This window comes from Pygocentrus nattereri, chromosome 15 (assembly GCF_015220715.1).
Source record: "Pygocentrus nattereri isolate fPygNat1 chromosome 15, fPygNat1.pri, whole genome shotgun sequence".
Lineage (NCBI taxonomy): Eukaryota > Metazoa > Chordata > Actinopteri > Characiformes > Serrasalmidae > Pygocentrus > Pygocentrus nattereri.
In genome coordinates, this window is record NC_051225.1 from 33,020,048 (window position 1) to 33,047,847 (window position 27,800).

Sequence of the window (27,800 nt, forward strand, 5' to 3'; positions counted from 1 at the left end):
AGTGGATGGTTAAAATGCGCTCTCCACATTAAAATGCAATCAGTCTTGCACATTTGCATTTCATAAAGCCGCTCAAAGTAAACGCCTCTGTTCTGTGCACAGAGATGATGCCTGAAAGCCTTAACATTAGACTGTTTTGAATGCTGAGTGATTGTATTTTACATAGCTGCGATTTTAACACATTTGCAAACGAACGTGCTGGTCGTGTTTTAACTATTTTCGTGGATAGCCTTAGCTTGTCTCGCTCGTTTTGCTTTAAAAATGTCAGAAACTTCACCTACATGTAGACTCTGTAAAAGTCTGAGCGGTTGCAGGCGAGCAGAGTATTTCAATAGATGATGCCATGCGGTTGGACCTACGTGATCATCTGAATGAGGCGGTAACTGCCCCTTGTTGTGGGCGTGGCTTGCGAACGTTTAAACTCATCGCCGAACTCTGATAGGCTGCTTTTTGTTTTCCTCTCTGTGATTGGACCCTCAAATGTAGTTGCTGTGAAACGATTGGTCGACCATTTCGGCATCAGATTCAAAATACAGTACACAACTTGCTGAATAGCGTCTAGTGCGGTTCTCGTGTCAGAGGAGGGTTTAACAGAGTGTCCGAGGATATTTTACTATGTTCAATCTGAAAGAGTAACGCTAGACGGGAATATGTCGCATAACGTTGCGAGAGCGGGGTTGTTGGATTTCAGTCCAACGTTTCATGCTCCTTCTCACAGAAGCGGTGATAAAGCCAACAAGGAAAACGAGGCGTCTGTTCCAGTCCTCAGCCTGGTTCAGTTCTCCAGGTCTCCTTTCGTGGCGTTTGGCACGATAAAGTTAGGCTCATCGAAATCTCTGCTTTTACGCATCGAAAACCCGTGCGAGGACGCTGTTACGACAGTAACGGTGGATAAGATTTCATCGTCCAAAGGCTTCTCGGTGGATCAAACCTCCTTCACGATCCAAGTGAGTATGCTAACGTTTTTCTAGCGTTAACGGTCACACTTCACAAAGCTAGCTAACGTTAGTTAGCACTGACTAACGCTACTTAACCTAGCCTTTTTAGTGGCTGCTGACGCCGCCCAACAAATTGTTGTCAGCTAACGTTAAACTTTAGAGTTTCAAAGTGTTGACTGTGAATTTGACTGTTAGTCTTTAGTGAGTTTGGACAGCGAGCAGGGCTGGGTGGAGTAACTTGGCCTAAACCCATAACATGACTGGCTAGCTAGCTTAACGTTACTATACTGTGACTGCGATTTATATTGATATTATATTCTATAAACTGAGCTTCAGGCCTTTTTTTGCCAAGAAGACCACAATATCGACCTTTTCTAGCTTGAGGCTCGAGCCCAGAATGTACAGTGGTACTGCCGATAAGTTGTGGTTGTGATGTCACAAAACGTGGAGGTTTGGTTCCCTTTTATTGGTCTACTTACCTACAGTCATTTCTAAAGTTCTGTGTTATTAAGCTAAACTTCCCCTTTTAAAACTTAGGATTGTTTTGAAAATGTAGGCTGTTTTTTTTTTTTTTTTTTTTTTTTTTTTTTTTTAAATGCAGCTCTTGCAATTTGGAAATTGCACTCTCTTAAAATATGATTTCAATATAAAAATGATTCATCAGCACAAATAGGCTGGAGCAGGAATAAAAGTACTGGCATTTGACTATATTTCAGGGAGAAAAAACAAATCCATCAAAATGTTGCCTGAGTAAATGTAATTAACTTCTGAACACCTACAAATCGTTCCTTTTTTCACAGGATGGCACATAAAGCAACCCTAAATGTTTGTGTTTGTGAGGTGCAAGAATAATTTGAACAGTGAACTGTAACATGACTTTAAATAATAGCACAATAGTACCTGTAACTGTCTAGAAAACTTTGTGATTTATTCTTTTCTTTTGGCTTTGACTTTGCATATTGTGTATATATGATTCACATAGTTGTGTGAATTGTCTGAAGTGATTCGTCAAGGATTCTTTGGTAAAGACAATGATAATTGAATAAATATGCAATCATTTAAAAACATGCTTCTATATAGCACCAGGAACGGCTTGGCTATTTTTACAAGAGTCATAGAAATTCGTAAATCAGAACCAGAACCATCTGTGCAGTGAAACACCCACATGCATGCACACTAGTGAACACACACTAGGGGGCAGTGAGCACACTTGCACGGAGCGGTGGGCAGCCCTATCCATGGTGCCTGGGGAGCAATTGGGGGTCAGGTGCCTTGCTCAAGGCCACTTCAGTCATGGACTGTCAGCCAAGGGGCTCGAACCTAATGGTCACAGGGCTGGTTCACTAACCTCCAGCCCACGACTGCCCCCATAATATTATACAATGGACTTAATGGGAGTTGAACATCAAATGTCCTGATCCACAGTCAGACACGTTAACCATTACGCCTCTGAAACAGAAATGTTTATGATGCTGTATGGGACCCTTTTTGCTAAGACTGAATACTGGCATCCTGAGATTAACAGGCAGCTCTAATTTCACATGTTTAAAGTTAGCTTTGTTCACTATGACGTTAAGAATGCATGTTTAATTCTTTTCATTTGTTACTCTACTAATAGCCTGAAGACAGTGTCATTATAACTATAACATGGACACCTGTGGAAGAAGGTGGTGTGAGAGAGCTACTCAGCTTTGTTGCCAATGGCATTGTGAAACATCAAGCAATTTTGCTTGGAAAAGCAGAGGCTACAAAAAAGAAAAAGGTAAGCATTCCTCTCATTATGAATTTTATTGTATTTTCTGTAACCTAGGCCAGTCGGCCAGGTCACTGTACAGTTTTGTTTCCCTGCCTTATATTGCATGCGAGATTAGACTCTTCTGCAAATTGCCACAATTCTGAAACACTATACACTGTACTGTACCTGCACAGAACTTTTATTTCTGACAAACAGTGTAAATGTTCCTTCAAGGCTACAACAGTAGGTTTAAAGTTCAATTGTGTACCTTAAATAAAGTTTTCTAAATGGAAAAGTATGCATTTGTGCGTTTTTGCAACGTAATGTTTTAAAACAGAACAATAAAATAAAAAGCCTGGAGATGAGACTGAGTGAGTGGAGTCAGTAGAACTTAAAAAATATCATTTAAGTGGATTATGGTACAGTTATGTTTCCTTACTAAAGGTACTAAGATGTTCCCTTCAGGGTAGCACCCCAGTGACAAAAGGGGTACTGCCCCAGTGACAATACCTTCATACCTTTTGTTTAAGAGAGTTTAGGTCAATTATACCTATGGAAATAAGGAAACATTCGGCTCCAGTTCCCGGTTTCCATTTACCCTGTCATTATCTTCAACTTAAATGAGGCCTAGTGGTATTTGAATAATGACTGATATTCTCTTGTTTTCGTAGAAAAGTCTATGGGACTCAATCAAATCCAAGAGAAACATTTCTACAGTCTCAAAAGGTGTCAAGGAGGGTTCCATGCCAATAAAGGCAGCCAACAAGACGTTTCATGTGTCTCGACAGCCACAGTACAGAAGAAACAGAGGATCAAACCCACTGTCACCCTTAAATCAGGAGAGGTCTTCTCGCAGATCCAGCGGCAGCAAAGATAGAAATGGCCTGTCTGTTTGTCCGCAGATTCCTCAAGATTTACCTAAATCTGTTCAGGCTAACTTGGAAAACCTGCCCCTTCATAAAAACTCTCCTATTGTTATTTTGGTTCCAGCTGATAAAATTCTTGACACTTCGGATAAGACCGATAGCTCCCGTTTGCCTCTACCTAAAGAAGTCAGAATGCTAAATAAGACACTCTCCCCTATTAGCACTCCAGAGAGGTTTTCCAATCCCCTGACGTCCCACTTTCAGAGTCCACTTCCTGTCATTGGTAAAATAGTAAATGATGGAAGCCAAGAACCAAGAACACCAACATTGTCAGTGAAGGATGCTTTAGCTGTCATTGAATCTGATCTGACTCATGCTGTTAGCCCACCAAACGCTTGCTCGAGCTTTAACCTCTCTGATTCTCTGGAGTCCGAACACTTAAACACAGGCTGTGAAGGTGAAGCTGCAACAAGAGCAGTTGAGAATGTTCCCCCACAGGTTGATGGTGCACAGCCAAGGCTAACCTTCTTTGTCAAATCTAACAAAATCCTGGATGACAAGTCAGGTAATGATGTCCTCATGGACAGCACTGCTGTTTATTCATCCACAGTTATCAAATCTTACAACAGGTTAGATGATGAACAGCATCAGAAAGGCACCAAATCCAAGAAGACACTTTTTAGTTCTGCTACAGTCACCAAAGCCAAAGCGGAGGCCATTGTTGAGCCCAGTCCTGGAACCCGCAAAATAAGAACTTCCCGACGTAGACTATTGGAGAAAACGCCTTCACTTTCAGATCCTAGTAACGTGGAGTCAAACACAGTCTTTTGTCAAGGGGTCTCTGCTCTACCGGTCATCAACTGTGACGCAGATGTTGAATTCAAATTTATAGTGACTTCACCACAGGTGTCACCACAGCGTCTGATGACGCAGCAACCAGCCCTCCAAGATCGGTCTGCCTCCACTTTCTCTGTACCACTTCAGCCAGTGTCTGTTACTGATGCTAACCTTAATCCTACAGTTCCAGAGGACAGACCCATGTCTGAGATGTTACCATCCTGTGTGTCTGTGAACTCATTTCCTGTGCACAGTCAGGTATCAAAACAGAATAAAAAGAGAAAAAGTGAAGAATTTTCAAGAGACTGTTCAGATGTACCAAAATCCTTCCAAGTCCAAAAAGGCTGTTCTGTAGCCCAGGAATCCAAGAAACCATGCCCGGAGAAGAGGTTCAGTGCAAGGTCTGGATGCAAACCAACTGGTAAGGAAAATGAAAGTGTTTTTGTTCTATGTGTGAAGATCAGAAGTAAATTCAGCATGAAGTGGAAAAGTGTTTGTGTAATTAAATTAAGATGTTTAAAAAGTAATTTGGAGGGATGTGATGTGAAATGCTCCTTTTTGAAGATTTGGTGATGATAGGAAACAGGCATCTGATAGTACGTACACACACACACACGTATACATATGCACCCTGGCAACTTGTCTATGTATAAATAAACACGTGGCACAGAGGTACATGCAAGCAAAATAAAATCTAAAGAAAACACAGTTTTGGAGTTATTACTATTTTACCATAGTAACCTGCAAAATTATTAGTATTCTTTAACATTACAGATCACATGCAGTTTCACAGGTCGTTTTTAGACGGTAGATAAAATAGCTGTACTTGCATTGTAGACAACATGATCCCTGGTTTCTATCACCAAATCTAAATTGGTAAATTTCCCTACAGTACTCCATTTCACAAACCATTCTTCTATGAAACACTGAAATAGTCCTAAGCAAACTAATAAAATTCCTAGTACATATGAAGATGTTATGTCTGTGTAATATATGCAACTGTTTATTTGTAGCACCACCAGCCTCAAGAAAGTCCACAAAAGTACCCCCAAAAAAGTCATGCCCAAAGTCAATGCAACAGGGTAATTTTAGATTTTATTCTTTCCCACTTGCTGTTGTGGTCATTTTACAACTATAATGTAGTACTAGACTTTTATAAAAATGTGTGTCTTGTGTTTACAGGAGGACAGTCATTGAAGTCATTCAGCACCTCCTCGGTAAAAACATCAAAGGTTATAGCTGTGGCACAGGCCCGACTTAACTTCATAAAGCCAGCACAGACAGGTATGCATGAATTACATTTCTATACTGTTTCATATTCACACTTTTTTTCACACTTCTGTTATTTTTTGTCTGATATTTGGCTTGTTTGCTTTGCTTGTATTTCCTCACTGTGTCAGCATCCATTCAAAACATCGCTGAGCTCCTTCTGTCTCTATATCAATATCTGAATCTTTACTTATTTCCTTGGCCAGAAATCTATATGCAGTCCTTAGTGATACTCAGCCAGTCCACGTTTGTATTCTAGTTCTAGGAAGCCAGCACTGCTCAGTTCAGTCTGTGGTTGCAGACAGAATGAAACTATAGATGGACTGATTGTGTGTCCCTGAGGACTGTACTGAGATCCTCTAACTTGGGCTGTAATGCTATGTAATCTAATGTATGCTCTTTAGAGAGCCCTCCACTGCTAGGTGTAGTAGGGGGAGACTCACTTGCTCCATTACTACAGTGACAAGAATTCTGTTAGACCTGTGGCTAATGGAGGAATTTAGTACTATTGCTCAAAGCTCAAAGTTGTTGTGTTTTTTTTTTTTTTTTTTGAAGTCTAAATCTATGATTTAAATTCTGAATCTACTGTTATTTTGTAACAGCCATACCGAGGCATCCTATGCCATTTGCTGCCAAGAACATGTTTTATGATGAGCGATGGCTTGAAAAGCAGGAAAGAGGGTTCACGTGGTGGATGAATTATGTTCTCACTCCAGATGACTTCAAAGTTACCACGGAAGTCGCCAAAGGTGTGTTGTCTGTTTAGAGGTTGGCTATTTATTAACTGTGTCACCCTTAAAGGAATTTTCCACTTGCACCAAAGTAGTTGGTCAGCCAAGACAAGTTTGGTGTCCAAATTTAGTTTTTTCGTTTATCACTGGAGCTTCGAGGCTAACGTTACTAACAAGTCAATAGTCAGCAAAGTCTTTTCTGTAAATACATGTCATTACATTTTTCAATCTGCTCAATTCACTGTAGGTCTTCATTAAGGTTGTGCAGACCTGGTGATGTGGTTTAATGGACAATAAGAGTTCATTTCAAACTTTGAAATTGAACAGAGTTTCACTCTATAGCTGAACACCGCAGTCAGTCATTTTAGAATCCTGGCTTCACATGCACGCACATCAAGCAGGTGTATGGTATGGACACTAAAGCGCTTAAATGTCTTTAGTTTTGGAAATTAAAGATTAGTAGTTATTCATGTAATAGCAACAGAAACTATGAACGTAATCTAGCATCTTTATACCTGTGTCATATGCTTATGCTTGAAGGATGGGAATTAAACACAATGCTTCTATAAATAGGCAGCAATCAGCTATACAGTGAAGTTTTGTTCATTTTATTCATGTAAACTCAGTCTGTGCTAACTGATGGGTCTGCACGTCCTTAATGATAACCTGGATGCACTGTGAGCTGGTTGACTGGAATTTTTGGGATGTATTTATAGACAGGATTTGGGTGACTGTTGACTTCTAGTGTTTGTTAGCAGCTCTAGCGATAAACTAAAGAAACAACAATTGGACCCTAAACATGTGTTGGCTGATCATGCACATCATGGGTGTGCTGAAAAATGATATAAATTAGTTTTATTATTATTTTTTTAAATGACCCTTGTCTGGCTTTATTGTAGCTCTGAGATTGTAAGGCAAAATGTTTTGTTTGGTTGTTTTAGTGAATGCCTTATCTCTGACTATGGGAGAAGAGAAGTTTAACATACCCAAAGCACCAACCAAGGAGGAGATGTCCTTCAAAACCTACACAGCTCGTCGGCGCCTGAACCGTCTTCGCCGCGCAGCCTGCCAGCTGTTCACATCCGACAGCATGGTGAAGGCCATCCAGCGCCTAGAGCTGGAAGTAGAGGCCAAGAGACTTCTCGTACGCAAGGATCGTCACCTCTGGAAGGATATAGGTATATGAATAGAAGGAGCAGGTTGATTGAATATAGCATTAAAGTTAAGATGAATGTCAGAACTTGCCTGGCTTGAAGCGCAACAGTATGTGTACAGTGGAATTGTGTGTTTGTGAGGCCTATTTGATGGTAAAGTTGTTAATTACTGCATCTTTTTTGATCATCTAGATTAAACACTCGTTATTTTGTTTCAATTGCTGAGTTGCGTTTTTTTTTTTTTTTTTTTGTTTTGTTTTGTTTTTTTTTTAAATAGGTGAAAGACAGAAACTTTTAAATTGGCTTCTGTCCTACAATCCGCTGTGGCTCCGAATCGGCCTGGAGGTATTTTAACTTGTGGATATTTTATAGATATTTTGGAAAGTTTTAAAATAAGTTCTGTAGTACTAGTTTACTGGTTTACTAATCCTTCCATGTAAACTCTTATTCCAGACGATCTTTGGAGAATTGATTCCCCTGGAGAGCAACAGTGATGTCATGGGCCTGGCTATGTTCGTACTCGGCCGGCTGCTTTGGAATCCAGATATTGCTACAGAGTTCAGACACCCCAAAGTTCCCCACTTGTACAGAGATGGTAATTCTCATTATAGCTGGAGTTTCTTTTTTTTCCTTCTCGATGTTCAAATAATGCTTCATAAACTTGTCATTGTTTTTGTTGTTGTATACAACAGGGCACGATGAGGCTCTGTCCCGCTTCACACTTAAGAAACTGCTCTTGCTTGTGTGCTTTTTGGACAAGGCCAAGGAGTCCAGACTGATTGAGCATGACCCATGTTTGTTCTGCATGGATGCTGAATTTAAGGTTCTTTAAGTTTTTCTTACTGCGGTACTTATTACTTAATGAGGATTTTTACAGATTTTCCAGCATTTTCTACGTGATTTGATGATCGAAATGCAAACAGTCACTTAGTGTTTTGGTCTTGACACTGTTCATTGTAGAGAAACTCACTCAATGACAACATAAATATAGCCATTTTATTTACTATCCATGATCACCAGTGAACCCACACATGTCCTCTTAATTTTTATATGTAATGTTGAGGGTGATATAATGGTGGTAAATCTGAAGTTTTCTTTTGGCACTATTTCACCGTACTACACCCTGCATGTACCTCCCCACCATGAATGGAGTAAAAAAAAATACTTTTTAACAACTTAATGTAGTAACTCCCTGAGAGGAAGCTTTTAGAGGCATTAAACTCTTTAGATGTCTGGCTCATATCACCACTACTGCGAACAATTCTGATTCAGCATGTTTATCTAGAATGATGCTTTCACATCAAACCACTGACTTTGTTTGCATCTTAACCATCTAATTTTGAGGAAATCTATAAAAAAATCTGTGGAATTCTTCTCTAATGCAGCAGAGATATGAAGAGTGCATGGCAGTGTTTCCTTTCTAAGATCCTTTGGGTTAGGGTTAGGGTTAGTCATTGTGGACTATTAGAAATACTTTGCTTTAAAAGTACCAAGTCGTCACACAGTGAGGGGGCTGGGGGAGATCCTGCATAGAAAAAAAGATGCATCAATGATGATGGATCGTTTTATAATCGCATCCCGGCCCTCTGAATCATAATCGTGAGGTGCCAAGAGATTCCCACCCCTAGTATATATGTTATTAATTTATTTGTGTAGTTGTATTGAGCTTGCATGAGTTTTGATAATAATTTGTCTGCTTTGATTTTGTGTTCTCAGCAAACTAAGGATTTGCTTCTGGCATTTGCACGGGACTTCCTCAGTGGGGAGGGCATTCTCTCTCGCCATCTCAATCTTTTAGGCCTCCCTGTGTCACATGTCCAGACCCCCCTGGCTGAGTTCAGTTTTGCTGTGCAGAATCTTGCTGTCGATCTGAGATGTGGAATCCGCTTGGTGTAAGTTTGACAACATGTGCATTTTTCTTTTTATTTTACCTTTGTTGATCACTACTTTGGTGGTCTGCCACTGGGCATTCTACAGAAGTGGGTGTCTGAGCAGATCTATGTCAAAATTGTGCAGTTGTCATTAAAATAAAAATCCCCTTCATGTTTAGTTACTTTAATGGTTGCTGTTGTTGGAACGTTTTTCAGACGCATCATGGAACTCTTCACTCAAGACTGGTCTCTGTCGAGTAAACTGCGGATGCCAGCTATTAGCCGTCTTCAGAAAGTGCATAATGTTGACATTGCACTGCAAGTGCTCAAAGAAAAAGGGGTCAGCTTGAAAGATGAGCATGGTACATGAAATATTTAGACATTTACTTAATAACTCTTTTAAACATAAGCCCATGTATGCATATGTATACCATAGTTTTCTGGCAAAATATATAGATGATCCATCTGAACAGCTGAATGACTTTTTAGGGACCGTGATTGACTCCAGAGACATTGTAGATGGACATAGGGAGAAGACCCTAAACCTTCTTTGGAAAATCATCTTCACTTTTCAGGTACGTTGACTTGTGTTATATAGACTTATATGGACTTATAGACTTATTATGAATTCATAAACACCAGTCTCCAGATCACCTTCTTGTAAGTTCTATTTATGCTACTATACTGTAAGCTTTACCGTACTATGTATTGAAATGGCTAGACAACATGGTACAGCTGAATGTGAATTTGTTTGTTTGTTTATTCATTCATTCATTCATTCATTTTGATGTTAAGATTCAAGAAAATTTGATATTTTGTGGTTTAAGTGTTGATGCTGCAGAGCTTTATTATGGAATAATAAAGAAATATCAGATTCTGAGATTTCAAATTTATTTCTCTAGACATATTGAAATGTTTACTCTGTTAGTACTCTGCATGTCATTGTATTCAGCTATACTAGGCAGCTTCTGAAAGTGTTTGAATTGTTTGAATGCACTCATAGGTAGAGGTTCTGCTTGATGAGGTGCAACTCAAAGATGAAATCAGCTTCCTCAAGAAAACCTGGAGGACAAAGCAGAAGCTGGCTTTGTTGAAGGCTGACAAATGTGCTGTGATGAGCTCAAAAGGAAGTCCAAGATTTGAACAGCCCACTGAGAAACTAACTCTGCTAATGGACTGGGTCAATGCTGTTTGTGACTTCTACAATTTAAAGGTGGGTTGTAATGGGTTGAAGTTCATGGATTTGCTACACTTCATTATTGTATTATTGAGAGAAAATAATTCAGTTCTCTGTTTCTTTTAGCTTTTCTGTTTTGTGCTAGTGCTAATTCATTGACAGTTAGGACTTCAGGTGGTCAGAGTAATGAAATGGGTGCACACCGCAAAAATGTATAAATATAGTTATTCACTATAGCTCTATATATATATATATATATATATATATATATATATATATATATATATATATATATATATATATATATATATATATATATATAATGTTTTAGCAGGAATAAGTTTTGATTCTTTCTAAGACTACATGTTAGCATTAGCCCTTTGGATTGACTTGTTTCTGAGTTTTGAAACATTGAGAGTTGTCAGAGAGAACTTGATCAAAACTTGAACATCTGAGATGTAAGTGGATTATCTATTTTTTCCATATCTTCATTAGAATAATGTTGATTTTACGTTTGAAACCCAAATGTCAAGCCAGATTTTAAAAAAAAATTTTTTTTTAGCCTGTGTGATGTTAATATGTAAAGTCATATGACGTGGTCTGAAAAGTCCTCCAAAATGCAGATTGCCCAATTGGATAAGTAAATTCATCATCTACTTATCCAACACAAACTTTCCAGTGATCAGTGGATTAGTGTTAATGTTAAGCCCTTTGATCACAACTTTGCCATATGATTTATACCAAATAATTGTTTCTCTCTGCTGAATAATTACACTTGTCTCCTTTGTCTTTCCCTCTAGGCTGAGAACCTCACAGTGTCATTCTCTGATGGTAGAGTTCTTTGCTATCTCATTCATCACTACCATCCAAACTACCTGGTAGCTGAGAGTATTCACCAGAAAACGACACAGACTATTGAGTGTGACCTTCGTGGCAAGGTGGAGCTAAACAACTCCTCCAGTGACTCTGACTGCTCTTTTGACTCCTTGGAGCAAAAAGGTAGCCTTTCTTTTCTCTCTAGTTCGTAGTACATAGTGAGAAGGTGTCTAACTTGACTGTGATCAGTTTTTTTTTTTTTTTTTTTTTTTTTTTTTTTTTTTAATATATATATATATATATATATATATATATATATATATATGTGTGTGTGTGTGTGTGTGTGTGTGTGTGTGTGTGTGTGTGTGTGTGTGTATATATATATATGTGTGTGTATATATGTATATATATATATGTGTGTGTGTGTGTGTATATATCAGTTTTAATCTACAATTAGGAATGGTCTTCGACTCAAGTATGAGAATTTTTTTCAAGAATTTTTTTTTTTCCCAGGCCCAGGATCACCACCCGTAGATTTCAGGCAGCTCCTTGAGAATGAGAAGAGTAATTTTCAGCTGGTGAACAAAGCTGTATCTTACCTTGGAGGAGTCCCCGCCATGATCTCTCCAGAGGATATGTCTAACACAATCCCAAATGAAAAGGTGTCTTTTTTTAAAATCATCTCTGTATCTGAGACTACCAACTCATGTGATAATGCTCAAGAGCAATATGGATCAGCTGTGGATAGATAGATCCTAAAAGTATCATGTTTTGTGCTCTTCAGGTGGTTACCTGTTACCTGTCCTTCCTTTGTGCTCGACTTTTGGATCTCCGGAATGAGACTAGAGCAGCCAGAGTTATCCAGAGTGCATGGAGGAGGTATAAGCTGCAGAAGGACATCCAGCTTAACCAGGTAATGTGCATTGCCAAACTCCTTTACAGTGTAGTGTTTTGCATCTTAGAAATTGCCTTATTCTTTAATATTTTTTTTTCATGAACAGCAAAGGAACCTGGCTGCATGTAAAATTCAGGCTCTGGTGCGGAGCTTTATACAGAAGAGGAGGGTAAAAAGGCACAATAGGGCTGCAACTACCATTCAGGCTTTCTGGAGAGGTTTCTCTGCCCAAAAAGAGCTGAGAAGGTTGAAAGAGGCAAAGCACTTTGCCATCCAGAACAGAGCTGCAGTCTTAATCCAGGTATGACTTGTACTTTGTTGAGCAAAATAAGAAATCTAGTTAATATATCTAATATTTCATTTTTTAAGGATTATTCAATTTATTTAGTCATTATCAGGAAAGATTGCTCAATTCTGTTTGCACATGATGTTAATTATGTCATGCAAAATTACCTGCATTTGTCAAACTAGCAAGAAACTTTTCAACTTGCTAGGTGAATAAGCCTGCTTCTCTAAGTTTAAAAAAAAAATATAACTTTGTTCTTCTGTCATCTTATATTTTTAAAACTCAACCATAATGAGAAAAATTAGACATATTAACTAAATTTAAGAGTTACCAAGGTATAATTTCTGTAGTGTTGACAGTAAGACTATCCACAAAGGATAAAGCCATTGACATTTAAATGTTTTTATTTATTTGAAATTTGAAGGCACATTACTTTTTTTTTTTTTTTTTTTCTTTTCTTGTACAGAAAACATACAGAGGATGGAGGACTCGAACATTCTTAAAGAAGAATCACGCCTGTGTTATCATCCAAACAGCCTTTCGAAACTGGCTTGCAAGAAAAATTGCACGGAGAAATGCTGCTGCTTTGAGGATACAGACATGGTACAGAATGCAAAGATGTCAAAGACAGTACATGGCCATTAAGTCTGTAGCCATCTGCATTCAGGCGTGGTTCAGGGGTAACTACCTAAGGCGCAGGTTTCAAACTTTAAAGAAACAGCATCAATCCGCTGTTGTCATCCAGAGTGCTTTCAGGGCCTCACTTGTCCGAAAACAGATTCGTCGGATGAGGCAATCTGCAGTCATCATTCAGAGATGGTATCAGGCCTGCTTGCAAAGGAATGCAGAGCGGAGGCGATATCTAGAAATTAAATCTGCGACAGTAACTCTTCAGGCGGCATTTAGAGGATGGAAGGCCCGTACAGAAATGGCACAGCGCCATCAGGCTGCTCTTATGATCCAGACTGCTTACAGAAGATTTGTGGCTCAACGATTTTTCTTGTCTTTGAAACGTTCAGTTGTGATTGTCCAACAGAGGTACAGGGCTAAAGTATTTGGAGACAAGTTAAGAAAGGAGTACCAGACTCTCAAACATGCTGCTGTGAAAGCTCAAGCATTGTGGAGAGGGAGAGCAGAGAGAAAGAGGATTAACCAACTTCATCAGTGTGCTACTGTGATCCAGTCACACTATCGTAGATATGTGATGCAGAGACAGTTTGTAGCTTTGAAGCACGCTGCTTTAGTCATTCAAAGACGATACAAGGCCTTCAGGGTAGGAAAGAAAATCCAGTCTGATTTTTTGGCAATGAAGAAGGCTGTAACTGTGATTCAGAGTGCATATCGTGGCATGAAATCTAGGTGTGAGTTGGTCAAGAAACACAAAGCAGCCACTTTGATTCAGAAATTCACGAGAGCCTTTATGTGCCGTAAGGAATTTTTAGCTCAAAAATGTGCTGCCGTAATCATTCAGCAGCACTACAGGGCACATATCCTGAGGCGTTCAGAAAGGGACTGTTATGTTCAGCTCAGACAAGCAACAGTAAGCCTACAGGCCATATATCGAGGCTCTAGAGTGAGAAGAGAACTGAAGAAAAAGCAGCAAGCTGCTACAGTCATTCAGGCATGTTTTAGGATGTATAAGGCACGAATGTCCTATATGGCCACCAAGTGTGCCGCCATAATCATACAGCAACGTTACAGAGCACATGTCTATGGAAAGCGCACCCGTGCATCTTATCTAAGAATGAAAACTGCCATTGTAACTATACAGTCTGGGTTCAGAGGAATGAAAGTTCGCCGTGATCTTCAAAAAATGCGTCTAGCAGCAACAACCATTCAGGCTCGTTTCCGGGGACACTCACAACGTGTGAAATACAGGAGACAAAAATGGGCAGCATGTGTCATACAACGACGGTTTCGAGCCGTCCAGATGAAGAACGCTGTTGAGAAACAGTATACAGCAATGAAAAAAGCAGCTCTGTGTATCCAGTCAGCATATCGTGGCATGAGAACTAGGCGTGAGTTGTTCAAGAAACACACAGCAGCTACTTTGATTCAGACATATGTGAGAGCCTTTTTGTGCCGTAAGAAATTTTTGGCTCAAAAAAGCGCCGCCATTATCATTCAGCAGCATTACCGGGCACATATCCTGAGGTGTTCAGAAAGGGACTGTTATGTTCAGCTCAGACAAGCTACAGTAAGCCTACAGGCCATATATCGAGGCTCTAGAGTGAGAAGAGAACTGAAGAAAAAGCAGCAAGCTGCTACAGTCATTCAGGCATGTTTTAGGATGTATAAGGCACGAATGTCCTATCTGGCCACCAAGTGTGCCGCCATAATCATACAGCAACGTTACAGAGCACATGTCTATGCAAAGCGCACCCGTGCATCTTATCTAAGAATGAAAACTGCCATTGTAACTATACAGTCTGGGTTCAGAGGAATGAAAGTTCGCCGTGATCTTCAAAAAATGCGCCTAGCAGCAACAACCATTCAGGCTCGTTTCCGGGGACACTCACAACGTGTGAAATACAGGAGACAAAAATGGGCAGCATATGTCATACAACGACGGTTTCGAGCCAACAAGATGAAGAACGCTGTTGAGAAACAGTATACAGCAATGAAAAAAGCAGCTCTGTGTATCCAGTCAGCATATCGTGGAATAAGGACGAGGAAACAGATTGCAGAGATGCATATGGCTGCAAGAGTTATCCAACAGCGATACAGAGTTTATAAGCAGTATAATAACTATCAGACTCTTAAACAAGCAACCATCATCATACAGAGAAAGTACAGGGTTAAACTTTTGGGGAAACATCAGCGTGAGAGGTACCGCACCATGCAAAAAGCAGCCATTTCCCTGCAGGCTGCATATAGAGGGATGAGTGTCAGAAGAGAGTTCCAAAAGAGACATGAAGCAGCCACAGTTATACAGGCATGGTACCGAATGTACAGAGTAAGAATGGCCTTCCAAGCCATGAGGCTTGCTGCGGTCCTCGTCCAGAGACAATACAGATGTCATTTGAAAAGAAAAGAAGCAAGAAAAAGCTTTTTAAAGCTGCGTCACAGTGCCGTAGTTATCCAGTCTGTTTTTAGAGGGAACCGGACAAGGCGTGAAATCGCAAAGTTGCATTCCGCAGCCGCAGTGATTCAAAGGAGGTACATGGCTTACAAAGAAAGGAAAAGCTTCTTGTCCATCAAAACTACAGTTGAGCTTTGTCAACGAAAGTGGCGGGCCGTTCTGGCTGCAAGGCGAGAAAGGAAAGTATACCTTGCAAAGCACAATGCTGTGATTGCAATTCAGGCAGCTTGCAGAGGAATCAAGGTTCGGAGGCAAATGCGAATGGAGCGTGAAGCTGCAATAACCATTCAGTCCCACTTTAGGAAGCTCATAAGCAAAAGATACTACCAGAAGCTACTGTGGGCAACCAGGACTGTTCAGCAACGTTTCCGGGCTCGTAAACTGATGAAGCAAGATGTGGAGTCCTTTAAGGAGAAGAAGAGGGCTGCTGTTGTTCTGCAGGCCGCATTCCGTGGTATGAAGGCTAGGCAGGCTTTGAAGCTAAAGCATCAGGCTGCCATTGTCCTACAAAGCGCTTACAGGGCTCACTGTGCTCAAACTCGGTATTTGTGCATGAAATATGCAGCTATAGCCATTCAGCAAAGATATCGCTCCATGCTTGCTGCCAGAAAGCAGAGACAGGACTTTTTGAAGTTGCGCTATGCTGCCATTTCCCTGCAAGCCCACTTCAGGGGTCAGAAAGTCAGGAGGGAGATTATTCAGAAACATCAAGCAGCTATGCTGATTCAGGCTTCTTTCAGAAAACATAGGGAGGTAACAAAGTACCAAGCCATGAGGCTGTCTGCTATCATCCTACAGAGACATTACAGGTCCTTTGTTGAGGCTAAAGTTGACCGCGAGAAATATCTAATGGTGAGAAAGTCAGTCATACTAATCCAGGCAGCATTTAGGGGGTACACTGTTCGACGGACTGTTGCAGAAATGAATAAAGCTGCCACCATCATTCAGGCAGTGTTTAGAATGCACAAGCAACGATCAGCCTTTAAGAGGCAGTACTGGGCGGCAAGTGTTGTCCAGAAGAGGTTCAGAGCATGGAAGCTTGGACGTCAGCAAAGGCAGAGGTACCAGCGATTAAAGGATGCAGCTATATGCTTGCAGAAGTCATTTAGAGGCAAGCAGGCAAGGGACCTGACGAAACGGATCAAAGCTGCAAGGACAGTCCAGTCGTACTTAAGGATGTCTATCCAAAGACGACGCTACTTGAAGACGAGGGCTGCAATTGTGTTGATTCAGTCTGCTTATAGGAGACATTGTTGTAGGATACAGTATGCCAGGATGAGAAATTGTGCAGTGCTAATTCAGCAGTGGTATAGATCATGTAAACTAGTTCAAAAACAGCGAAATGACTTCAAAGCGGTTCAGAAAGCCACATTGACTTTGCAGTGCGCTTTGCGAGGAATGTTTTCAAGGCGACTAGCAAAAAGAAGACATGCTGCTGTCAAGATTCAGTCTGTTTTGCGCATGCATGTGCATCGCAGCTGCTACGTGAAACTTCGTTCATGTACTGTGATGCTTCAAGCTTTTTACCGAATGCATACAGCCAGGAGAACTTATCTGAGATGGCAGACTGCTGCTGTTGCTGTACAGACATTCTACAGGGCCTACAGAGCAAAACTGGAACAGAGACAGCGTTATCTAAGGACACTGGAAAGCGTTAGGACCCTTCAAGCTCATGTTCGTGGCTTCATTGAATACAGACGATTCCAAAAAATGAAAGCAAGTGCAGTCACAATTCAGGTTGGTCTTTCTGTAACTACTTATCTATGCCAATCATTTTCAATCAAATGATTTGGGGCAATATTTTCACATTTTATTGTAAATTTGTATCCATCCTGTTTAGATCGCTGCCCTTTGTTTCTTCCCTCAGGCTTTTTACAGAGGAATGATTGAAAGACGCAAGTTTCAGCACCTCAAGACGGCTGTACATGTTATTCAGAGTCGTTACAGAGCTTACCAGCTTTGCCAAAGAGAGAGGACGCAGTTCCTCAGACTGAGGAGGTCTGTAATTCTTATACAGGTAAGGCTGACCCATTATAGTGGTGCTTCTGATTAATGTTCTAATTAGAAAATTCCTTGCTGTTTTGAAGTGTATGCTATTTTTTTTATAATTAAATTCAGCATTTCAGTCATTCCTTTTGTCTCCTTATTTTTCACAGGCAGGTTTTCATGCCTACCAAACAAGAAAACTCAGAGGACAGACACTAGCTGCACTAAAAATTCAAGCCTGGTTCAGAGGATGCCAAGCTAGACGTGACTTCATCTCAAAACAAACTGCCATAGCGTTTATCCATCGGTGTCTTCGAACAAGACTTCAGCGAGCCAGGTACGTTTGTGTGTTTACTGGGTGTAAATTTTATGTTTGTTTGTTATTGCTTACTTAAGTTTTTTGCTTTATTTATGTATTTACTCTTCTGCTCAGATTTCAGGCAATCCAGCGCAGTGTCCGAGTCATTCAACGAAGATGGAGGAAAACTCTGATTGCGAGGAAACAGCGAGCCGACTTCCTCACAATCAGAAAGTCAGCTGTTGATATACAGGCCTTGTGGAGAGGGTATAGGGTCAGAAAGTCTCTTCAAAAGGTAATTGTTCATTTTGATCAATTGTTCAATTGATTAATTGTTCATTGGTATTTCTCTACTCTCCTCTGGCAGAAGAAATGTTCTCCGCTGAAAGAATTTTTAAAACTAGGAATGCTTATTGAGTGATTGCTCATAAATGTTTGACTGGAAGAACACAGAGTTGAAATCAATCAACCTTTATTTTGACTCGGAAGTACATTGAGGGCAACCCTCATTTTCAATGTAGCCGAGCATTTACAAAAACAGGGATTGACATGACAAAGAAAATAATAACTACATTTAATCATTTTTAGTTTAGAAGAAAATTTAAAATAACAGTGAATAAAAGGTAAAAATAGATCAAAATAAAACTTGAAGTTTAAATAAGAGATTAAGATCAGAAGAAGATAAGAGATTAGTAAAATAATAATACAATAATACAAATTAAAAGTAATGATGCAAAACTAATAAAAATAAAATGAGAGGGGGAAAATAAATAAATAAGAAATAAAGAACTAAAACAAAAAATAAAAGTTAAGAATAAATAAGATTAAGTAAAACAGGTGCATAAAGGTGAATTTTGCACTTAGAGGTAGAAGCAGAGGCAGCAATATCATTTATGTATATATTAAATAAAATTGGACCCAAAATTGAACCTTGTGGTACACCTTTAAATACAGATACCAAACCTGATTTATATAAGGGAATTTACTATTTTCCAGAAGTTTAGAGGGTTTCTAGTGCTGGTGATTAAGCTAAGGTAATATTCTGATTTAGCTTTTCTAACAGCAGAGGTACATTTATTTCTCAGCTGTCTAAAGGTAAGCCAATGGTCTCTCTCCCCTGAGCGTCTAGCAGTTGACCAAGCTTTATTTCTGGCCTTAAACAATGAGGAAACTTCACCCATAAACCAGGGGCTTGATCTGTCTCTTATTCTTGACTTTTTAAATGGGGCATGTTTGTTTTCCACTGTTAGGAAAGTTTTACTGAAGTGGTTTAGTGCCCCATCAACATCGGAGATTTCTAGTGTAAGGTGGATTTCACTCATTGCTAAGTCAGAAAGGAAAGCTTGCTCATTAAAATTATGAAAATTTCTTCGAACCTCCAACCGAGAGCCTGTTTTGTTTGTACGACTGTTTCTAATGCGTCCGATGGAACAATGAAGTTCAAAAACTCTTGAGGCAGTAATTTTGTCAGATTTATTGGACAGTATTAAATCTCAGGGTTGACTTAGTGGGTTCTTTCAGATTTGGACGAAAAAGAGTTGGGGTAAATGATTCTGTGTGCTTGTTTGAGAATATGTAGTTAAACATTGTTGTGGCTTGTTTGTCCAATTCAAAGTTCATTGTAGAGTTGGCAGCTTGGCACAGGATCCTGGTGAACATCTGCTTTGTCATTGCCAGTTATTTTGATTAATGTTTCCATGTATTCCAATAACTGTTGTGGTGGTGACTAAGAGTGTAGAGAATTATCAGTTCTCCATTCATGTTTTGATAGTTTCACAATAATTTGGTGGAAATTTTGATGTTGCACAACTTATTAATGAACATGCTCAAATGGGTTGTTGTGTGGTGACCCGACTCCCCCCCCAACGAATGCTCAAATAGAGCAATGGTTAATAGAATGCCCATTCTCAGCGATTTAGTGTCCTAAGCTTTTTAAAATAAAAAGATAAAGGCCCAAATGCAGAAGATAACAGCAGTATAAAAAAAAAGAGTGGTTTAAAAAAATAAAACTATACTTTTATACAGTCAGAGTTAATATGCATTGTAGACATGACTTAAGTATATGTATTTCTCTGTGTGCAGAAAAGAAATGCAGCCGTGGTGATTCAGTCCGCTTTCAGAAGCTACAGACAACGAAAGACATTCATGCAAAAGAAAGCTGTGGTCCTGAAGCTCCAGCGCCGTTTCAGAGTGTTACAGCTTGCCAAAGCTGAGAAGGAGCATCGTCGCAGGAGAAATGCTGCTGCTGTTACTATCCAGGCTTTTTGCCGTGGTTGGCTCACAAGGCAACAGGTAAACACTTAGCATTTGCAACTGTATCAAGCATTTAAATATATTTAGTGGAACAAGGATCAGATGTTTGAGAGTAAATTTCTCAGAAGTAAAATGAAATTGTTACTAATGCATCTCAGACGAGAAAAAAGAAAATACTTGTGATGCGTTTCTTTAAATATTGTTTTATTTAGACTCTCTTTGATGTGTGTACTATCAGCACCACCTGTAATAAGTATCATAGTGAGAGAAGTATTTGAGGAGTGGCACAAACTCAAAATGTCAGTCATGTAAGAATTAATTAATTGAATTTCAAATTAAATCTTGTGCCTCTTGCTTTATATTACTCACCATGAATATTGATTACACTCTTTGCAGCCCTCATACATTTAATATCTACTCAAAAATATATTTTTAATGGCAATTTCAACTATAACTACACTGAAGCGGAAGATTCTTTTTCTTTTAAATTTTAGTCTTATGTGTTTTATAATTCATCTTTAGGTAAAGGAAGCTGCTCGTGCTGTGAGGCGACAGCGTTTTATTGCTGCTGCTTACCATCATCTGTGTGCAGTGAGGATCCAGAGAGCTCTCCGAGCACATTGGGCACTGAAAGCAGCCAAGAAGCAGATCTCTTCAGTCGTTTATATCCAGGTTCTGGTAACCTTCTGTATTAAAGCTTTAAGTTCAGACTGTTTCAGTGTCAGCATTGTTTTTACCACATTTTAGGTGAAGCATGTCCAAGCTTAGGACACCACTAGGTTGCTTTTATGCCAGAAACAAGAAGAGGTTAGATAGGTTTACTATTAGCTGTTTAACAGCTGTAAACTTGATTAGTTTTCATTGCTCATTTTTGTTACTCATTTAAATCTGTAGAGTTTGTATTGGTTTATGTACCTCCAGAGTTGTAGCCCATTAGTGGCAAACATTGATCTGATGGTATACAAGTAACACCAACATAGTTCTACTCACTTTTTAAACGTCTGTAGCACAACTGGACACTATGGGCATAAAATGCAGTATTCAGTCAAGCTGTTGGATATCGCAACAATATGAGAGGAATAAAATACGATTGTAGTAATGTACCACTGCCGGCACACTTTTTGAATCATTTAAGAGATTTTATTTATTTTTTTCCTTTTGTTTTGCTTTTCTCCCATTTTTGCGCAGGGACTGGACTGACCATTCCAGTATTTGAGCCAAAAAAATGCAAAATAAAAATAATAAAACATTATTCAAGTACTCCAGTCTTAAAGTTTAAATATTTTAATAAAAAATAATTTCTTCGAAAGCTTGATTTTATTTCAGAAACTACAAAAGGTACCATCAAAATATTGTCGTACAAAATATATGTAGTACCATCAGAGTCTGACTGAAATATGTCTCATTAAGAGAAAATCTTTTTTGATTTCGGATTGATGTTGACAAACAGTGTGTTTATCATTGAAACTCACAAACACTATTTTGTGTAGACCTGCTTTGTAGATAGATGTTGATACAGAATACTACTAAAAATGGACACAGTAGCTGCTTGTGTGAAAATGCTCATATATCGGTGTCGTTACAGCGATGGTTCAGGGCCAAACTCCACAGGAAGAGATATCTGGAGCAAAGACAGAAGATCATCATGGTGCAGAGAGCAGTTAAGGTTTGGTTAGGTTATCGCAATCAAGCTGCTACTGTTATCCAACGTGCCGCCAAATGTTTCCTTCTGAGACGTAGGAAAGAAAGACAGCGGCAAGGAGTCATAAAGTTGCTGGTATGTGGTGATGTTGCCATCCCCCATATGTTTAGTATGCCATTGTTATAAAGCTGTAATGATGTAACCTGATGCCCTGATACCTTCTGTTTCTTAAGGCCCTTTGGAGAGGTCATTGCTCAAGAAAGCTTCATGATACAAAGAAAATCATTTCCATCAGACATCGCTTAAGGAAAGTCAACAGGGAGGCCAAGGAAGAAGACAAACTGTGTAACAAGACCGCAACTGCCTTGAGTTACCTGCTTGGATATCAAAATTATGCCTACATTCTTGCTGCTTTAAAGCATTTGGGTAATGTATTGTTACATTCATAACGTAAGACTGCACTTGACCATATATGGTTGAAAATGAGGGCACAAACTAACATACTGTGTCGTTTTGATTGAAGAAACTGCAACCCGACTTTCACCAGAGTGCTGTGAGCATCTTGTGGAAAGTGGAGCAACACACACCATTTTCACCTTGATAAGAAGCTGCAACCGGAGTGTGCCATCCATGGAGATCATCACCTTAGCAACCCAAGTTCTTCTCAATTTATCCAAAGTATGTGCTCAAATCTGTATGAACAGAAAGGGGTGCTCTGCAAAATCTGAGGGTCACTTTGTTCATTATTTGTAAAATATGTCTTGCTGTTCAGTCCTTACATTCTGTACTTAAAGCTGCTGTATTAAATGGCTCATTATTTGTTAAAATGTCTGTGGAGCAACTTTGAAGGCACGTCAGCCTTGACTTGTTTTTGTACCATTTTCATGTCCATGGTTTAAGTCCATTTCGTCACCGTGCAGTGCTTTTATTTCAGAAACATCTGTGGAATTTTGTTCGTTCCAAATGCTGATTTTAATTATCTCTCTACTTTGCTTTTTTCTGTAGTACAACAAAACCATAGAGGCTGTTTATGAAGTCCCGGACTCTGTGGACACACTCTTGGATCTGCTCCAGATCTACAGAGAGAAGGCAGGGGATAAGGTTGCAGACAAAGGGGGCAGCATCTTTACCAAAGCATGCTTCCTTTTGGTCATTTTGGTACAGGATCAAGAGCGGGCAATGGTGTGTTGTCCTGAAGTCCTTAGTATGCAAAGTTTTAATTTTGATATTGGCATGTCCCTATTTTTGTTTTTCTAATCTTATTGTTTTATATATATTGTCTAGGGGGTGAAAAAGCTTCCCAAGGCTTCTGAACGCATTAGCAGCATCTACCGGCTTACGCTGCGAAAGTACAAAATGGATGCTCAGAGAACCCAAATAAAGCAGAGGATGAATGTCTCGCTGAATGGAAGCTTCCTTCCTCCACCCACTCCTCAGAAATCCAAGCCAGTGGCCAGGTATGTGTGTGCAGAATGATCATCTGGAGGTCTTCTGACCCTGCAAAGTTTCATTCCAGCCCTAATCAATACACCTGATCCATCTGATCCAGGGGGGGCCAACCTTTCAGACACCAAGAGCCAGAACAAAATGCTCATTACTACTAGGAGCCACAGGCTAGATTTACACAAACATTTATAGTATTTAAACCTATTTTCCTACCTGTCATGTAAATGAGTTTAGTGGGACTTTGGCATTTTTTGTTTGTTTGTTTTCCACAATCCGTTTCAAATCTGGCTTGTATTCAGTTGGTGCTACTCGAAGCAGTTCTCACATCTGTATCAGTAAGAATAGAGCTTTGATTTCACTTGTTTCAGGGTGGAAAATATTGATTCACAAACATAGGTTGAGCTGACAGGAGCTTCAGTGCAGCTTGTTTTACAGTGGGATACTTCTCCACAGATATGATTTTCCAAAATTCCAGGGTTCCCTCTCTCGGAACAGACCGGAGTCTGTCATCTTCAAAAAGTTCAATCATCTCCATTTGAGATGTAGCTTCATCTGTCACCAATGGGGCTTTCAAACAGTCTGAATCAGCAGCAAAAGTGTTAACAAGGAATGTAATTTGTGGCCTTTTCAGCTGTAGATCATCGAATCTGTCCTCAAAGTTCTGTTGCAGACTTTCAAGAAGTGCTGCATAGTGTGCAGTTCTCCCTTTTAGTGAGCTCAGCTGCTTGGGCACTTGCATTTGACACCGACTGGAAATGTGTTAGTTCTCCCATTTTAAGATGAGTTTTAAACAGCTTGAGTTTAACAAATGCAAATACTGACTGCACTAGATCAGGTAGCATCTTTAATTACCCCTGGAGATAAAGGTTCAGGCTGTCTAAGTGGTGCAGCATGTCCACCATGTTGGCGTGCAGTGAGGTAAAGTGGCGCTGAAGATTAGAAGCTGTAAAATTGGATAACGACGTTTGGCAAATCAAACAGAACAGCTTCCCTTTATGCTCAATAAAAATATACAAATCCTCCCACTCTGGTAAGAAGGTTGTGTGTTCATCTTCATATTTTTGTTTGGCTTTACATTTGCCCGCCGCTGCCATGTTTCGGCGGTTGGATATCTAGTAGCCTGGCTCAGCGTGTGGTTCTACTGCAAAGTTCTCCATGCAGGGGCGTGGGTGTAGCAGGTGTAGACTTTGGCTTCTTCCAGCGTGGAAAATATGACTGTGTGTGTGTGTGTGCGTGTGTGTGTGTGTGTAATATATATATATATATATATATATATATATATATATATATATATATATATATATATATATATATATATATATATATATATATATATATATATATATATATATATATATAAATATAAATTTATAATAATTTAACCCCTGATCTAATGTGTTGAGTTAGGGATTAAACTGACTTTTATAGCAGGGTACATCACCAGGAGCAGGGTTGAGCAGCAATGCATTAAAATGCCCCTTTTAAAAGCACAAAGTTTCATGTATGTTGAAATAATTGTTAAATATTTTTATGCGTTATTGTTATGCCCAGGAAATTACTAAAAAATGGCAAAGGGGTTTTGCATGCTTCCTGCTACTAGAGCCGCGCTACAACACATTTGACATCTTGGGTAACATATAACTGCAGATTCCAAACATTTCAAACCGGGCAAAGTGTGGATTAGAAAAATGAGCACACGTCTTTCCATGCACCTGGAAGCTCCTGGCAGCCATACTAGAAGACGGGTTGTGCAAAATTCAGACTCCTCTTTGTGTGCATGTATGTCCCACAGGCAAATAGATGTTACAGATGACATTAGCAGTTTGTTTCTTTTTGTAAATAAATGTAAGATGAACAGTTATTGGCTGAAGATACATGTTTAAAAGAAAGCAATTGAAATCACGACCAAACTCTAGAGTCTGTATGCCTGCGAGACGTGCGTGCATGCAAAAAAAACGATATGAACTAGGTGTAGCAACTGTTGTCCAAAATAGCTGCCCAGGGTTCAGCTGTATAGTGACGTTGTGCTCGTTTTTATACAAAGTCTGCAGTGATGGCAGAGCAGAGGATGATCTCGCTGCTGGTCTTTAGTTAAACTTAGGCAGCCATATGCCTTCAAAGAGAAGAGATGTGACGGTTATTTATTGTCACCCACCTGTAATTCAGTGATTATGAAGCTGAAGTCAGCTATTTGCCAGATTCTTGTTGTAATTTTCCCGTTCCTCCTTAAATAGTGCAGTGGCTACATTCTAGCACCTCACGCGGCAGAGCTACTGCACAATTCACCCTACCCCTCTCTCTCAACCACAAGAGGGATGGCCTACCCCTGGGCGTGAACACGCAGAGCGGTGGGGTAATAGCCATGTGCTAGGGCGAGGGGATTGGGCCAAAGTCATACTGTGCTCCAAACTACATTGACATGTCTGCATGACGTTAATGAAGACCTGGATGCAGTTTAAGCAAAGAGAGAAGTTTTGGGTACAGAAAAGTTTTTTTGGGGCCCATTGACTTCTGTTGATTGATTGTTAGCAATACTAGCCTTGTAGCTCCAATGCTAAGCTTCAAAAGCAAAATTTGGACACCAAATTTGTCTCAGCCGATTGACTGTATCTGGGGTAACTGTGGAAAATTGCATACATTTTGATTTATCAAACCTTTCCTTTAAGACATGAGATTTGCTCAGTTACATTTGTAGGACTAAAATCATTTTTCAACATAGGAAATCTTTGTTGAAGTTATCATTCGTTGATTTGACATTTACACTTTGCAAGTGACATCTAACCCAGAGTGAGCCAACTTAACATGAAGAGGGCAGGAATTCACTTAGTGTCGCACCCGTTGACTTAAAATGAAGATCAAATAAGACACAACATATGCAAGTCTAATTTGGCTTCAACCACTGGAGCAGAAAACATGCTGGTGGCAATTCAGAATCAGCAGAGCAGTCAATATATGGACAAAGCTGAATTAGGGGGGGGAAACAGGGGCCGCAATGTAACTTCTGCACCATTGAAGGTCAACAGAGAATTCAAATAAGAAGCTGATGGAAAAGAAACCAAGTTGTAGCTCAAAGTTATCCACAGGCTTAAAAAAAAATAATAAAAAAAAATTTCCTGTAGTGTTAATTTAGCTCTTGCTGAACACTGTTACTGTTACTTTCCAGGCCTCAATTATGCTGAGTAATCAATAAATGGTTGATTAATTTGTACAATGAAATATATAAAAAAAAAAAAATAAATTCATTGCATTACTACCACACTGTGTTAGTGCAGCTGTGGTGCATGCAGCTGTTCCTTTTATGATACGTGCTGATATACCCATTCAAACATGCACATCACTTATTCTGCATTTCAAACATTTGGTTGATGTTATCACTGGTTGACTTTTTGAATCTTCATCTTCTGCGTATGGATGGATGGCACTTTATATATTTTAGCCTTATGTATAATTATTTTGTGTGTAGAAAATGTCGTTGGATTGCTGCTCAATTTCGTTGTACACTGTGCAATGACAAAGGCATCTTATCTTCTCTATACCAGATTCGCACCGGACTGGGTTCTTCACAAAGGGAAGATGAAAGATATTGTCGATCCTCTTGGTGCCATCCAGATGTTGGTCAAAGCTCTTGCCCTCATGCCTTAAGAATGCAGATGTGTGTGTATATATGGTGTATATATTATTTTAACATTTTATATTTTGCATAACAAAGTAATTGTGTACATACTTTGTAAAAAATAATGCTTTATATTTTTTGCTTTTTCCTTTCCAAAAAGTTATTTTCAGTTCTAGGCTTTGAAGATGATGCTATTACATTCAGATTTTGAATTTGACAGTGAGAACAAAGCCATAAAATTAATAGTGGATGATGATGACCCAATAAAAATTCTTTGCTAAGCAGTTATTTTTGTTTATTCACTGTTGACATGAGATGAAGCATTATTTGATTTAGGGGCAATGGCTCATATCTTATGTGATCTTAAAAAGCTCATTTGCCGTGTTGGTGGGGGCTTGGTGCAGGACATGTTAGTCATGGGATTACAATTTTCTGTAATGACTTGTATTGCATTGTGTATTGCATTCCATGGTGGGTTCTTTTGTGTGCTAATTATGCAAGAAGTATCTGAAATTCCTCTGGTCATATTATCCATCCCTGTCTTTCTGTGTAATTTGCACTATATATACACAGGAAACATCTTTTCCACCACTACCTTTGAGCCTCACCTAGAAAGACTCTTCTTTCAGGAACAGCTCTGTAAGCTTTGCCTTTTATTCCTAATGATGTTATTTTGAGGCAGCTGGACCATTTTAGGTGCTTGTTTGTTTTTGTTTTTTTTTTTGTTTGTTTGTTTGTTTGTTTTTTTCCAACATCACCCTTTCATATAACTGGTGGCTGTGCCTTGTTTAAAGGTGAGAGATTAGTAGCGGGCCTAAATTATGTTTACTGTGATTGGCTGTTTCTTTCTAAATAAATGACTGAAATGGTCTATTGTGGTTTCCCTGTACTTTCTGTCTGGTACA

The 27,800-nt window shown here is 39.4% G+C and overlaps 1 protein-coding gene across 1 annotated transcript; it reads left to right on the forward strand.

Moving 5' to 3' along the window:
• Positions 1 to 579: 579 nt before the first annotated feature.
• aspm (assembly factor for spindle microtubules) lies at positions 580 to 27,725 on the forward strand. The gene is made up of 30 exons (XM_037545039.1): positions 580 to 947; positions 2,557 to 2,700; positions 3,345 to 4,797; positions 5,390 to 5,458; positions 5,559 to 5,660; positions 6,248 to 6,394; positions 7,318 to 7,554; positions 7,808 to 7,875; positions 7,984 to 8,125; positions 8,223 to 8,353; positions 9,247 to 9,422; positions 9,618 to 9,763; positions 9,891 to 9,976; positions 10,405 to 10,614; positions 11,379 to 11,577; positions 11,908 to 12,056; positions 12,179 to 12,307; positions 12,396 to 12,590; positions 13,042 to 17,394; positions 17,525 to 17,674; positions 17,814 to 17,980; positions 18,077 to 18,236; positions 20,024 to 20,233; positions 20,717 to 20,866; positions 21,780 to 21,971; positions 22,070 to 22,262; positions 22,360 to 22,514; positions 22,842 to 23,018; positions 23,121 to 23,293; positions 26,822 to 27,725. The coding sequence occupies exons 1-30, from the start codon at positions 651 to 653 to the stop codon at positions 26,922 to 26,924; spliced, it is 10,263 nt and encodes a 3,420-aa protein (XP_037400936.1). The 5' UTR covers positions 580 to 650; the 3' UTR covers positions 26,925 to 27,725.
• The last annotated feature ends 75 nt before the right edge of the window (positions 27,726 to 27,800 follow it).